Source organism: Lethenteron reissneri, chromosome 23 (genome assembly GCF_015708825.2).
Source record: "Lethenteron reissneri isolate LAM-NWPU_2019-01 chromosome 23, ASM1570882v1, whole genome shotgun sequence".
NCBI lineage: Eukaryota > Metazoa > Chordata > Hyperoartia > Petromyzontiformes > Petromyzontidae > Lethenteron > Lethenteron reissneri.
In genome coordinates this window covers 6,774,931-6,787,687 of record NC_083801.1, presented here as the reverse complement: position 1 = coordinate 6,787,687, position 12,757 = coordinate 6,774,931, and the positions used below count along the sequence as shown (strand labels likewise).

General features: G+C 46.2%; 1 protein-coding gene across 3 annotated transcripts in view; it reads right to left on the bottom strand.

The window, feature by feature from the left end:
• Positions 1 to 1,544: 1,544 nt before the first annotated feature.
• LOC133345893 (amiloride-sensitive amine oxidase [copper-containing]-like) overlaps positions 1,545 to 12,757 on the bottom strand; it is a 46,910-nt gene continuing 35,697 nt past the window's right edge. For all 3 annotated transcript variants that reach the window (XM_061556983.1, XM_061556984.1, XM_061556985.1), the window contains 2 exons: positions 12,378 to 12,510; positions 1,545 to 2,427 (listed from right to left, as the gene is read on the bottom strand). In XM_061556983.1, the coding sequence (XP_061412967.1) occupies positions 2,140 to 2,427; positions 12,378 to 12,510 (421 nt within the window). In that variant the 3' untranslated portion in view covers positions 1,545 to 2,139. The remainder of the gene's footprint in view (positions 2,428 to 12,377; positions 12,511 to 12,757) is intronic.

Sequence of the window (12,757 nt, the reverse complement as noted above, 5' to 3'; positions counted from 1 at the left end):
CATAGTGTGTTTACAGCGTTGCACTGGCGGAAAGGAGGTACTGCAGGTGCGGGACCACTCCGGAGCACTGGCGTGTATAAGTGAGGGGTTGGGACCCTCGGGGGCATGGTCTGAGTACTAGTGGGGAGAGGCCGTGTGAGGACATAGTACTCTAGGTGAACTCGGGCAGGGCACGTGACCGGACGAGGGGATAACGGGGGCCAGGGGGCATGTGACGGGCTGCGTGACCAGAGCCCCGACTCTACCAGAAAGATCTGGAAAGGGGGCGTGGCCAAAGGGGGAGCCTGTCTACGCCAGGGCCGATAAAAGGCGAGTCACGCATATGTTCAGGGCTCATCTCGGGGAATGGATTTAGCGGGCTACGTCTACGATCTCTGGGCTTCAGCATGGACCTGACAGCACGTGGCTGTCTGGATCTGAGCGGGTAGACGTCCCATCGAGTGGCTGTGAAATAGCCGTGGTGGTCCCCGCCAAATATAGTTATCCCGTCAGTGGTTACGAAGTTACCTGTGGTGGTTACCGCGTATATAGTCTCGCTAATGAGTGGTTATGTGTTAGCTCATGGTGGTCAACACCCTAAGTAGTTATCCAGTGGAAGTTGTGTTGTTCAAGACATACACGTGTTGCCTCCAAGTCTTGACGTTTGTCTGAATAGAACCCACTACAATAGTATTGCGTATATTTTAATGGAACATTTAATTATTAATATGTGAATATAATTGTTGACTTTTTGACCCTCTTCTAGCTCAAACGCAGTGTTTGCGATGCATTCTTCATAATTATCAGCCATCATCCACGACAATCTCTCCTGCGGTGTATGGGTTTTAAGTTCTGGTTTGATCTGGTCAAGTTTAAACAATGTAAATGGAAATATAGTCGGTTATAGCAGGAGAGAGGAAGACTCACCCTCAGTATAGTAATGTGAAATTTCATGCACTGGATTGTAACCCTCATCGCCGCTACCTTGAGCACGGAAACACTGCATTTGCTCTATATTGTCATGTCTATGGGGTTGGTCATTCAATTAATCACTGATGATGATTGTGGTGGCATTTATGCAGTAATTGCGGTCATGGCACTGGTGGTAAATAACCTTGTGATGTTGGAGCACCAATTGATCAATGGGTGGGATTTTTTGTTTAGTTTATACTTTTGCAAGGCTTGAAACCCCAAACCCTCCTACTAGATCTGCCACTTGGAATGAATATTCATAATCAAATCACGTTTGAATACAGTACTTGTCGGCATCAACAGCTAGCTTGACTTACAATATGCCCAAAACATAATCACATTATTTAATGCAAACTTGTTAAGATTCTATATTTTTTATCAAAATGGAGGAATATATCAAAAAAAGTACATAGTCGATATATTCATGCTCAAACATAAACTAAAACAAATTGTGGGAAAAAAAGTTTAAGTCTAATTGACCAAAAGCAGTGAGTTGTACACAATACCTTATACTGGATGTGAAGGGACTGCAATGTGTGACGTTGTGTACATACACACTTATGTAAACAATAGCAATGCCACATCAGACGAAAAACATTCGGTAACATTTGCTTTTATTAATATTCCATAAAGTACATGCAATCAAATGAAGTACTCTACATTCAACACATGGTTAGTAGTCTAGAACAGTTAAATGGCCGTTAAAAGCACAATTTATTGAACACGATGCATATCTGACACATATAATCGTTTGTTTTGTGCACGGGACAGGTTGAACATATTAGTTAAATATTAATGTGAATACTGCTTAATTTTCTTACAGCTGAAAGCACTCTAGTTAACTTTTAGTTGTCTTGTGACGTTTTTTTTTAATCCGGCCCACACGTGTGAATAGAACATGCATCATGGTTACAGTAACACTAATACAGTACATTTGAAAATGCTGACATTGTAAGAATTTTAACTTTGAATGTAAGGTTTTTGTTTACACGTATTGAAACACCAGCTATCATCTTGTGAGAGTATATCCTTCTGAACTATAGAGGTTGTAAAGTGTTTCATTTAAAATAGTATTCATTATATTTAGTTTGGAATATATGCGTGTGGGTTATAAAGTTTTTTTCTCCAGAACAACCCTCGTTTCTCTAGATGAGCAAGATAGACTTGTGGTGTCCGTGTTTGCGCCATTTACACGGGAGTGCGCGTCCCATTGTAAGCTAGTGGCTGAATGTCGGGCAGGCAGACGCTGGGCTCAGTGGGGCTCTGCTCCGTCCACCAGGACACGACAGGCTTTCCAGAGCTGTGGGGCCCTGGCCGCAGGATCACGACGTCCCGCGAGGCCACAGATGGGTCCTCGTCGTAGAAGTTGAACGGCCGGAAGAAGAAGCCCACAGCATTTCCCGACGTGGCCGTGTTGGGGACGTCCTCGGAGTGGGGGATGTGCACGAAGCCCACCGTCACCCAGGCCACCAGGTCCTGAGGAGCAAAGTGAAGGTAACTCGAGGTCAGGTAGTTGGACGTATTGAAAGCACAAAGTAACATGCGACCATTCAAACAAAAAAAGGATTGGTAAATATAACAATCAATTACACCCAAAAATTTCACCATGCTTTTATACACCAATGGCTTAATAATAATATTAGATTTTATCCATAATCGACTTCATATATTTTAATGCTTTCCAACGAAGGGATTGAGAGTGTTTATGGGTTATCTTCATCTGGTCGTTCGTCAGTCCCATCTGTTGTGGAAGGCGAGGAGGGAGAGGGGCACTTTGTCGTAAACATCGTCCAACATTAACAAAATTTCAGTGTACAGTTTAACCAGGTAGCAGCCCCCATTGAAACAAAAACAAATTTTGCAAGGCAAACATGGGATTAATAAAGTAGACAATAAAATATATCAGTACAAACAATTGGGCTCTTGTTTAATAAAAAAATATAGACAAGTTTAAACAATGTTGCTTGCCAAAATGAATAAAAAAATTACAAGGCCAAATATACGAGGTTATTTGTTTAATACAAGGTTTTTTAAAGTTCAGCATGACCAAGCGAACAAGTCCTCCTCGTCAACTGGTTAGAACAAGTCAACAAGTATCAGTTATGATTTTTTTGACATTTTATTGTAATGAACATAATGTAAATAAGAAATATATATTAATACTAGCAGGAAGTACTCAGCATTGTCCAGGTGAAAAATAAATTTCACAACTTATCTTAAAAATATATACATGCACAAATACTAAGCTATTGTGAAAGCCCGGTGGGCCGTTTATCAATTTCTCGAACAACAAAATAATAAGAGGCTTGCAGAAGTACAAAAAGTTATCGAAAGTTGGGGGTAAATAGTTGATTTTAAAGGTTTCCGAAAATTGTGGACCCCCCCCCACCTGCACATCCTACATACCATAGAGTGAGGAGTATCTACTGACTCTATAGTAGTATCTGACTTTACAGTAGTTTATCCTGGACACTGATGCCAGCGATACAGGTATTGGCGCCGTTTTGTCCCAGTCCAAAAATAGCGTGGAGAGGATTGCTGCGTATGGTCGCCGTGTCCTCTCTCCGGCTGAGAGTCGCTACTGTGTTATGCATAGGGAACTATTGGCGATTGTCCATTTCGTTCGCCAATATCGTCCTTACCTGTACGACGGAAAATGTATTGACCATGCTGCCCTACAGTATTCCTTGTAGATTGAACAACCATCTGGCCAGCTGTCTCGATGGCTCGAGACGTTGCAGGAATTCTCCTTTGATGTACATTACCGTAAGGGTTTTCGGCATAGTAATGCGGATACGCTCTCCAGGTTACCGCAGGGGTCCCCTTGCGCGTGTGCATCAGGCACTAATCGATTCACACATCCCCATCAGCTCCCTCGGCCTGTCATGTCCGCGGTGGCAGATTCTGCGGAGCATGCCAGCCTGGGGCCGGCTGACAGTGCGTTGCCCCTGCCGCGCTCGGTATGGGTACGCGAGCAACTATTGGACGGTTCGTTGGTTTCGTTGCGGTGTCGGGCTAATGAGTCGCATTTGTCCTCGTCCAAGAACGACTCACTGCAGGCAGCTTTCCAGGACGGTCTGTTGATGTGGAGAGACGATTTGTTGGGCCGTTGGCGTCTAGTGGTTCCCGCCGTGCTTCAGCACGAGTTGATTCGGGTGTTGCACGCTGAGAAATTGTTACACCTGGACATGCAGAAAACCTTGCTCACGCTCCAGAGAGATTATTTTTGGCCTGGTATGACGGCCGATGTCGCTAAGGCTATCCAGGCCTGCCCCGAATGCGCTCAGCGGAAACAACCGCGCAAGAAATATATTCCACCCTTGAAATCTATTCAGGTTACACGGATTAACGAATTGGTGGCTCTTGATATCCTTGGGCCTTTTCCTCCTACCTTCAGAGGCAATAAATTATTGTTGGTGGGGGTGGAATATTTCTCACGGTGGCCGATGGCTTGGCCCTTGCCCGATCAATCGGTGTCTTCCATCACGGATGCATTTTTGAACGGTTATGTAATGGACAAAGGCGCACCGGAACAACTGCTTACGGACCAGGGCTGTAATTTTTCGTCTAAGTTGCTACGTGATGTGTGTGATACCTTGGGCACTAAGAAGATATGGACTTCACCTTACCACTTGCAAACGGATGGGATGGTCAAGTGATTGAAACGTATTTTGTCTGCCATGCTCTGCCACACTGTAAGTGAGAAACAGGTCGATTGGGATCTACACGTCCCTAGCGTGCTCTCTGCCTACCGTATGGCCCCACATGCTTCCACCGGGTACTCTCCGTTTTTCCTCATGTATGGCCGGTTGGCGTGCAACTGGAAACGCTCACTATAGGGCCTGCACAGACCTTCCCCGAACACGTCCACGACTCTGTACGCCGTGTCACGGAAGCACGGGAGGCGGCACGAATCGGCACGGCCAAAACCCAGGCTCGTAACGAGCGGTGTGCTCGTCGGTCGCATCGCGACATGCCGTGGGCTGTGGGCAACCAGGCCTGGCTTCATTTCCCCCCAGGTGCCAGTGGGTACCTCTCCCAAGCTACACAGGCCATGGCAGGGCCTGTCGAGTTGATAGAAATTCGACATCCACAATGTGTACGTATCCGGGTGGGTCAGCGCCGTTGGTATGTCCACACGTCCCGGTTGAAGCCTTTTTTTCCTCCGCGCGTCGATCCGTCATCCGCAATGAGTACCTTGCCGGTGTCTGATGAGTCCGACGTGCCATCCCAGTTGCCGGTTGATCCCCCGACAGGGCCTGTTTTGCCTCCAACAGACACGCACACCCTGAGGACTCCTGTTGTTGATGACCCTGCTCCGGCCGGGCCTTCACCTGCTACGACAGACGCTGATTCCTCCGCACTTCCGCCTCCCACTGTGTCGCAGCCAGCGAGCCCTCGTGCCGAAGCAGGAGATGGGCGGGCATCACGTACTCGTTCAAAATCCATTAAATTCCGTTGATGTGTACCAGTTACTTGCCGTTATGCTTATTGCGTTCATTATGCATTTTGTTATTGTTTTTCTGTTCTTGATTGGCGGTGTCTCTCTCATATTGTTGGTTTTACCTCGTTCCTAGCCGGGATGGCTAGTCTTTTACACCAGGGGGGGGGGGGGGGGGGGGGTGATGTAATAAGAGAGTACAACGACGGTCGCCGACCGGCTGGATAGGCTCCGCTGCATCAGCCATTAGCCAATTAGAATTGAGTGGGATCATCTGGGCCAAAGTTCAAGGGCGGAGCTCAAGGGTGCTTGCGGGGAACGATCGGGAAGGTTCTAGAAGGGGCGTGGCTAGAGGCAGGGCATGGCTAGAGGCGGGGCTTGGCTCCACATCAGAAGGTTATAAGGGGAAGCAGGAAGAGGCTCGGGGTCAGTGTGGGAAGTCTTGAAGCGGGACCACGTCTCGCACCTTCGGAATGCCAGCGGCAACGTGACGGTCCGGGAGTTGTCTCCTTGCGCGCCGTCAGCCAGCGGTGCGCAGGAGCGGGAAGCGTGAGCGAGCCGTGCGCGGGACAACACCAACTTACGTCGCGCAACGAAGAACGTACAGTTATTACTTGGGAAGGAACGTGGAGCTGTCCAACCAATAAAAAATTAAATAAAGAAGACGCAAGTCAAAGATCGTCGTCAAAGTGATTTATTACAGTAGTATCTGGCTCTACAGAAGTATCTAATGACTATAGTAGTATCTATTTACTCTATACTAATAACTACTGACTCTATAGTACTATATATTGACTCTATAGTAGTAACTACTGACTATAGTAGTACAGGTAGTCCCAGACTTACGATGGAGATGCGTTACGACGACCCCATCGTAAGTCGAAAATATCGTAAGTCGAAAATGGCCTCGCCTACCCAGGAGTCTTAAAGAATGGTGATAATTTAGCAAAACAGAGCAATTTACAGTACCGTACTGTATACACCATATACTGTATTTAGTAATTAATTACAATACATGCTTTTTCACTAAAATTGGGCTTTGAAACACAAAAAACACAGAAAAAAATAAACGCGCTAACACCGTGACAACTTAACTCCGTCGACCGCTGGTGAGAGTTATGCATCACACAAGGTGGGAGATGCATACAGTACATCCCAGCAGCGTCCCAACATACAGTATCGTACCTTGTACGCTGCTGCGTTTGCCTGTCCCGCGAATCTCATCTCATATATATAAAAGTCTCCGCGCGCTCGCGCTTACGGGGGATTTGGCTCTCGGACGGTGGGGTTTAAGACTGAAATAATTTGCCGGGCGGCACGCCCTAAGCCCCGTGGTGGGAATAGGCTATTCCGTTTTTCCATCCGTAAACTTTAAAGTAGTTTAATTAACACATTTGTGCCGTTTCTATTATTCATTATTTACTTATTGTACGACATCGACCGTACCAAGTAACGCCAATTGCGTGGGGGGGGGGGGGACCCTATCAAGTCATGCGCCTTCGCTCCAGCTCACGGCAGACATTTTCTTTTACGGGTTTTACAGCCAACACATACACACATCACGCTGCGGATATTTATTCACAGTGTCATGTCCTCTTCGCCCCCTCCCCCCCCCCAACACGATGCATCCAGTTTATACTACAGACTCCGTAGATAATAATATTTTACTGCTTACATAGCATTATTCTTGCACTGGCATGGGATGCTGGGGAGGGGGGGGTAGCGGCCCAGCCCCTAGCCTGGCAACGTGCCAACTCTGCCGCCTCGCCAATGTAGGCCAAGACAGGGGCTACACATGGCACAAGGCCTCAACACGCCTATGGTAAGTAAAAAGTTCCTTGCTTCTTACGCTAACAACTCAAGTCCATTTTTTACTATTGTTAAAGACATTAGTTCACAAACATTACAATAATAATGTTTGTGCGCAGATAAAAACTCAGCTTCATTGTTCAACATTATGAAACAAGTTCACAGATGTTACAATAATTATCTTTTTGTGAAGATAACAACTCAGGTTCATTGTTTACCATTATGAAACAAGTTGACATGTTACAATAATTATGTTTGTGTACACAAAACTCTTTTTGGATTTTTGGGTTGCTCAATTTCCCCTTTTTTTGCTGTGCGTTTATAACGCTGCCACGGTCTACTGGCAGTCTGTGATTTCTGCTTTTTTCTTCAATGCATTTCTATTGTTTCCATCGCTCACGTCACGCTATTTACTCATACGTAGTACTGCGATACTGATAGCTGTGCCATCATTGGGGATTGCTGTGCCCGTCGATGTGTGCTTGTGAGTCCATGTGTGTGTCTTTGAGTCCATATGTGAGTCCATGTGTGTCTTTAAGTCCATATGTGTGTGCGTGTAGAGCCATGCGTGTCTTTAACTACATGTGGGTGTCTTTTTCGAACGGACAACGTCAAAGTGTTTATGTGTGTGTGTTAGTCCATGTGTGTATGTCAGTCGATCTGTGTGCGTGTACGTCGATGTGTATGTCAGTCCATATGTGTGTGTGTTAGTCAACATGTGTGTGTAAGTCTATACATGTGTGTGTCACTCGATGTGTGTGTGTAAGTCAATGCGTCTGTGTGTGAGTCCATATGTGTGTTAATCCATGTCTGTGTATCTAAAGTAGATATCTGTGTGTCACAGTCCATATGTGTGTGTAGGGCTATGTGTGTATCACTCTATGTATGTGTCGCTGTATGTGTGTACGTCGATATGTGTGTGTAACTCCATGTGTGCGTATCTCAAGTGCATGTCTATGTGTGTGTGAGTCCATATGTGTGTGTGTCTCAGTCCATGTGCGTGTGTGTTAGTCGCTGTTTGTGCATGCATCCATGTTAGTCAGTGTAACTCCATTTCTTTGCGTGTCTGTAGGTCCATGTGTGCATCTTAGTCCATGCGTGTGCTTTATTGACCTGCTCAAGGCCTATGATACCATCAGTAGGCCTGGACTCTGGGTTGCTCTTCATGCTTTCCGAGTCCCGAACCCACTCATCACCATCCTTAAGGACCTTCATGATGGTGAGCGGCCTCGTGTCAGAGCCATTCCCTTTACACCTTGGGGTGCAACAGGGATGTCCTCTGGCTCCCACATTGAATGTAGTTCGTCGAGCCTTCAATGCCTGTACCGGAAGAATTCCCATCTGCTACAGATACAATGGGAGGCTGATCGATGCCCGGGTGCGGTCAAGGGATGGCTCCTTATTGCTCAACCACGTTATGTATGCCGATCTGCTAATGGCTGCTCACTCGGAGGAGGAGTTCGAGGTGCTGCTGCTGAATCTGGAGCTTGCCACCAACAGGTGGGGCCTTACCATCAGCCCAACCAAAGCTAAGCACCTGCCTGGCTATTTTGTACCATACGACACTCCACCCCCACAACTCCCAATTGGTGATGGGGCAGTTGTGGAGACAGTGGAGAGTTTCCCTGGGCAGTGTGCTAATGACCGGCTCCGGTTTAACAGCAGAGGTCTCACTCCGAATCAGTCGAGCTGCAGTATTTTTTAATTGGCTGCGTAACGCTGAGTGGAAGCTACCTGGTCTATCACTCCATACGAAGCTTCAGGTCTTCTCAGGCACGGTCATTCCCTCCCTTCTCTACGCTTGCGAAACTTGGACCCCCCTAATGGAACATCTTCGCCGGTTAGAAACATTTAGGCTGGCCTGCCTACGATCCATCCTGGGTTTAACCAGGCTGCATTGTGTGAGGAGCTCACAAATCCTTGAAAGATGTGGACAAAGTCCCATCGGTGACCTCTGGCAGGCAAGGCTGCGTTGCCTGAGTCATGTAGCCCGCATGGCCAGCCACCGCATGCCTAAACAGCTTTTATTCCGCCGGATCGAGGGGGCTAAACGGGCGCGGCACAGGCTGGAGAAGACATGGAGTGATGTGCTACAGGAGGACTTGGAGCTGAGTCCACTTGCGGATGACTGGTACCAGCCGTGTCAAGATCGGCCACTGTGGAGGAGGCTCCTGAAGGACGCTACTGGACAGTTGGAGGCAGTCACCCTCCAACGACAACAGAGGGCGGAGGAGCGACGCTCACAACAACGAGTGGAGCGCCGGGTGGCTAAAGCACAGAAAGTTGCCACAGTAGGGGCCACAGGTGGCGCATCAGCAAGTCGTCTCAGTCAGTCGACCTGTACATCTGGGTTTGCCCCTTGACCTCTTGCCAGCGGGCGTTCGACACTTCACGTGGCCTCAAGGTGCACATAGCCTGGCACAAGCATTGTTGTGACGTCACCGCCACTTAGTGGCAAATGGCGGTTGTTGTTGTTCAGTCTATGTATGTATGTGTGAGTCAATTTGTGCGTGTAACTCTATGTGTGTGTATCAATGGATTTGCGTGCGTAACTACGTGTCTGCCTTTTTCGCCCGGGCAACGCCGGGTACTAACCGCTATTTGTTAAATATTTTACAATTTTTCATATCGCTATTGCCATCGTAAGATCAAAATATTGTAATTTGGACCATCGTAAGTCGGGGACTACCTGTATCTATTGATTCTATAGTAGTAACTACTGACTCTATAGTAGTATCTACTGTCTCTCTAGTAGTATTTCCTGACTCTGTTGGAGTATCTGCTGATTATCCAGTAGTATCTACTGAGCCAGTCGTAGCTACTGATGGTATAGTAGTATTTACTGAGTGGAGTAACTACTGACCTGAGTAGTATCACTATCTACTGGCCCTACAGTAGTATCTACCGACTGTAGTAGTAACTCCTGAACATAGTAGTATCTACTTGCCATACAGTAGTATCTACCGACTCTATAGTAGTAACTACTGGCTCTATAGTAGTATCTATTGACTCTATAGTAGTAACTACTGACTCTATAATAGTATCTATTGACTATAGTAGTAACTACTGACTATCGTAGTATCTATTGACTCTATAGTAGTAACTACTGACTCTATAGTAGTATCTACTGAGTCTGTAGGAGTATTTACTGACTGTCCAGTAGTATCTACTGTCCAATAGTATCTACCAACTATAGTAGTAACTACTAATTCTATAGTAGTATTTGCTGACTCTATAGTAGTATCCACTGACTATAGTAGTAAGTACTAACTTTATAGGAGCATCAACTGACTCTATAGTAGGATCTGCTGACTTTATAGCAGTATCTACTGACACTATAGTCGGATATACTGGCTCTACAGCAGTACATACTGATTGTAGTGGAATCTACTGACTGTAGTAGTATTTACTGACTTTAGTAGTATCTAGTCTGAGTAGTATCTACTAACTATACAGTAGTATCTACTGACTCTATAGCAGTAGCTACTGACCATAGTAGTATCTACTGATTGTATAGTAGTATATGCCAGTATCTACTATCACTACAGTAGTATATACTGACTGATTTAGTATCTACTAACTCTATAGTAGTATGTACCTACTCGATAGCAGTATTTACTATCACTACAGCAGTGCATACCGACTGTGGTGGTACCTGCTATCACTGCAGCAGTGCATACCGATTCTCGTGGCACGTGCTATCACTGCAGCAGTGCATACCAACTGTGGTGGCACTTGATATCACTGCAGCAGTGCATATGGACTGTGACGGTACCTATCACTGCAGCAGTGCCTACTGTGATGGTACCTATCACTGCAGCAGTGCCTACTGTGGTGGTACCTATCACTGCAGCAGTGCCTACTGTGGTGGTATCTGCTATCACTGCAGAAGTGCATACTCAATTTGGTGGGACCTGCATAACTGCAGCAGTGCATACCGACTGTGGTGGTACCTGCCATCACTGCATCATTGCATACTGACTGTGGTGGTACCTGCTATCACTGCAGCAGTGCATACCGACTTTGGTGGTACCTGCTATAACTGCCGCAGTGCCTACTTTAGTGGTACCTGCTTAAACTACAGCAGTGCATACCGACTGTGGTGGTACCTGCTATCACTACATCAGTGCATACCGACTGTGGTGGTGCCTGCTATCACTACAGTAGTACATGCTGACTCTAAGTAGTATATATCGACTCTATAGCACAAAGTACTAACTTGACAGAGTGTCATCGTGAGGCCTAGTCCCATGCAGAGCCCCCGGCCTCGCCTAGATTGCCCAGCCGGCCGAGGTGGCACCTTGGCAGGCTGGGGGCTGGGCCGCTACCCCTCCCCACCATACCCCCGCCCGCTCTACAATAATAGTATCTAAGCGCTATAATATTAGTATCTACCGACCCAATAGTAGCAAGTGCACACGTTGATTTCCTGTTGATGCTCTTTTTTGCCATGGGTATTTAACCCGCTATGAGATCATATCATAATTTTAAAAGGCCTTTCAGGGATTTTTTTTACATATAAAATATAGTAATTGACAATTTTCATGTGTTAAGATTTCACTGAATATTTTTCCATTTTATAAACATTAGACGGATCCAATTCCAATTGAACCAAATGGTGGAACTCCAATAATCACTAGTGCCCCTGGTTATGTTACTAAAAATCAAATACGTATATGAAATACAAGCAGTTTCTTCCACTCGCACTTGAACACACACAGTGATCACTACAGTGCACAGGGAATGTGTGCACAAACATTACACGCAAAACTAAAATAATCCCTTAAGAAAAGTTGGAGTGGACTTGCTTACTACTTAGGCAAGCATTTTGATGACATGTACAGCCCTTCTTGTCCATCCTCTGCTGGACGAGGGCCTCCCCACACCCGTTTCGTGAGGGTTAATAGAGCACAATTCACCACACGGCCCGGTGCGGATGGTGAAGGCGCCGAGGAGAGATGTAGAAGCATTGAAGGACAGCACAACAACGCATATTGCTGTACTGCCTTCTACTGCCCACATTGTAACCCCACCAGCCAAGCGCATGCTAGTCAGCCATGTCTAAGTACAATTCAGCCTCAAACCTGCCTTAGCTTAAAAGACGTTTGACTTGGTCAAAGGCCATCACGATTCAGGTCACAACCATTTCATATATTAGCTGCGATTGGGAAGTCACCTCATTCACGATATTTTCGTCATCGTTTACGAAGTCCGGGAAGTAAACTGCTGGGTCCCAGGGGTCATTCTGGTTGTAAATGCTGGTGCTGTACCGCTCCGTCTCCTTGTATTTTGTCACTGCCATCTGGTATCTATTTGAAGAAGAAAATATATCTGAGAAACATAAAATGTACTACAAGACAAAAGAAAAATGTTAAAACTTCCTGGGAATCAATACAAAGAGTGCCATTGTGAAAAATTAACGGTGGTCTTCCTTTGGAAAGACTGGTTCCAGTTTCAATAATGTACAACTTTGTAGGTAAGATGAGGCATTGGTACGGTGCCATAGTGGTTAACACCCATGGCTAAATTCAGTGGCAAGTTACAGCAGAAACGAGG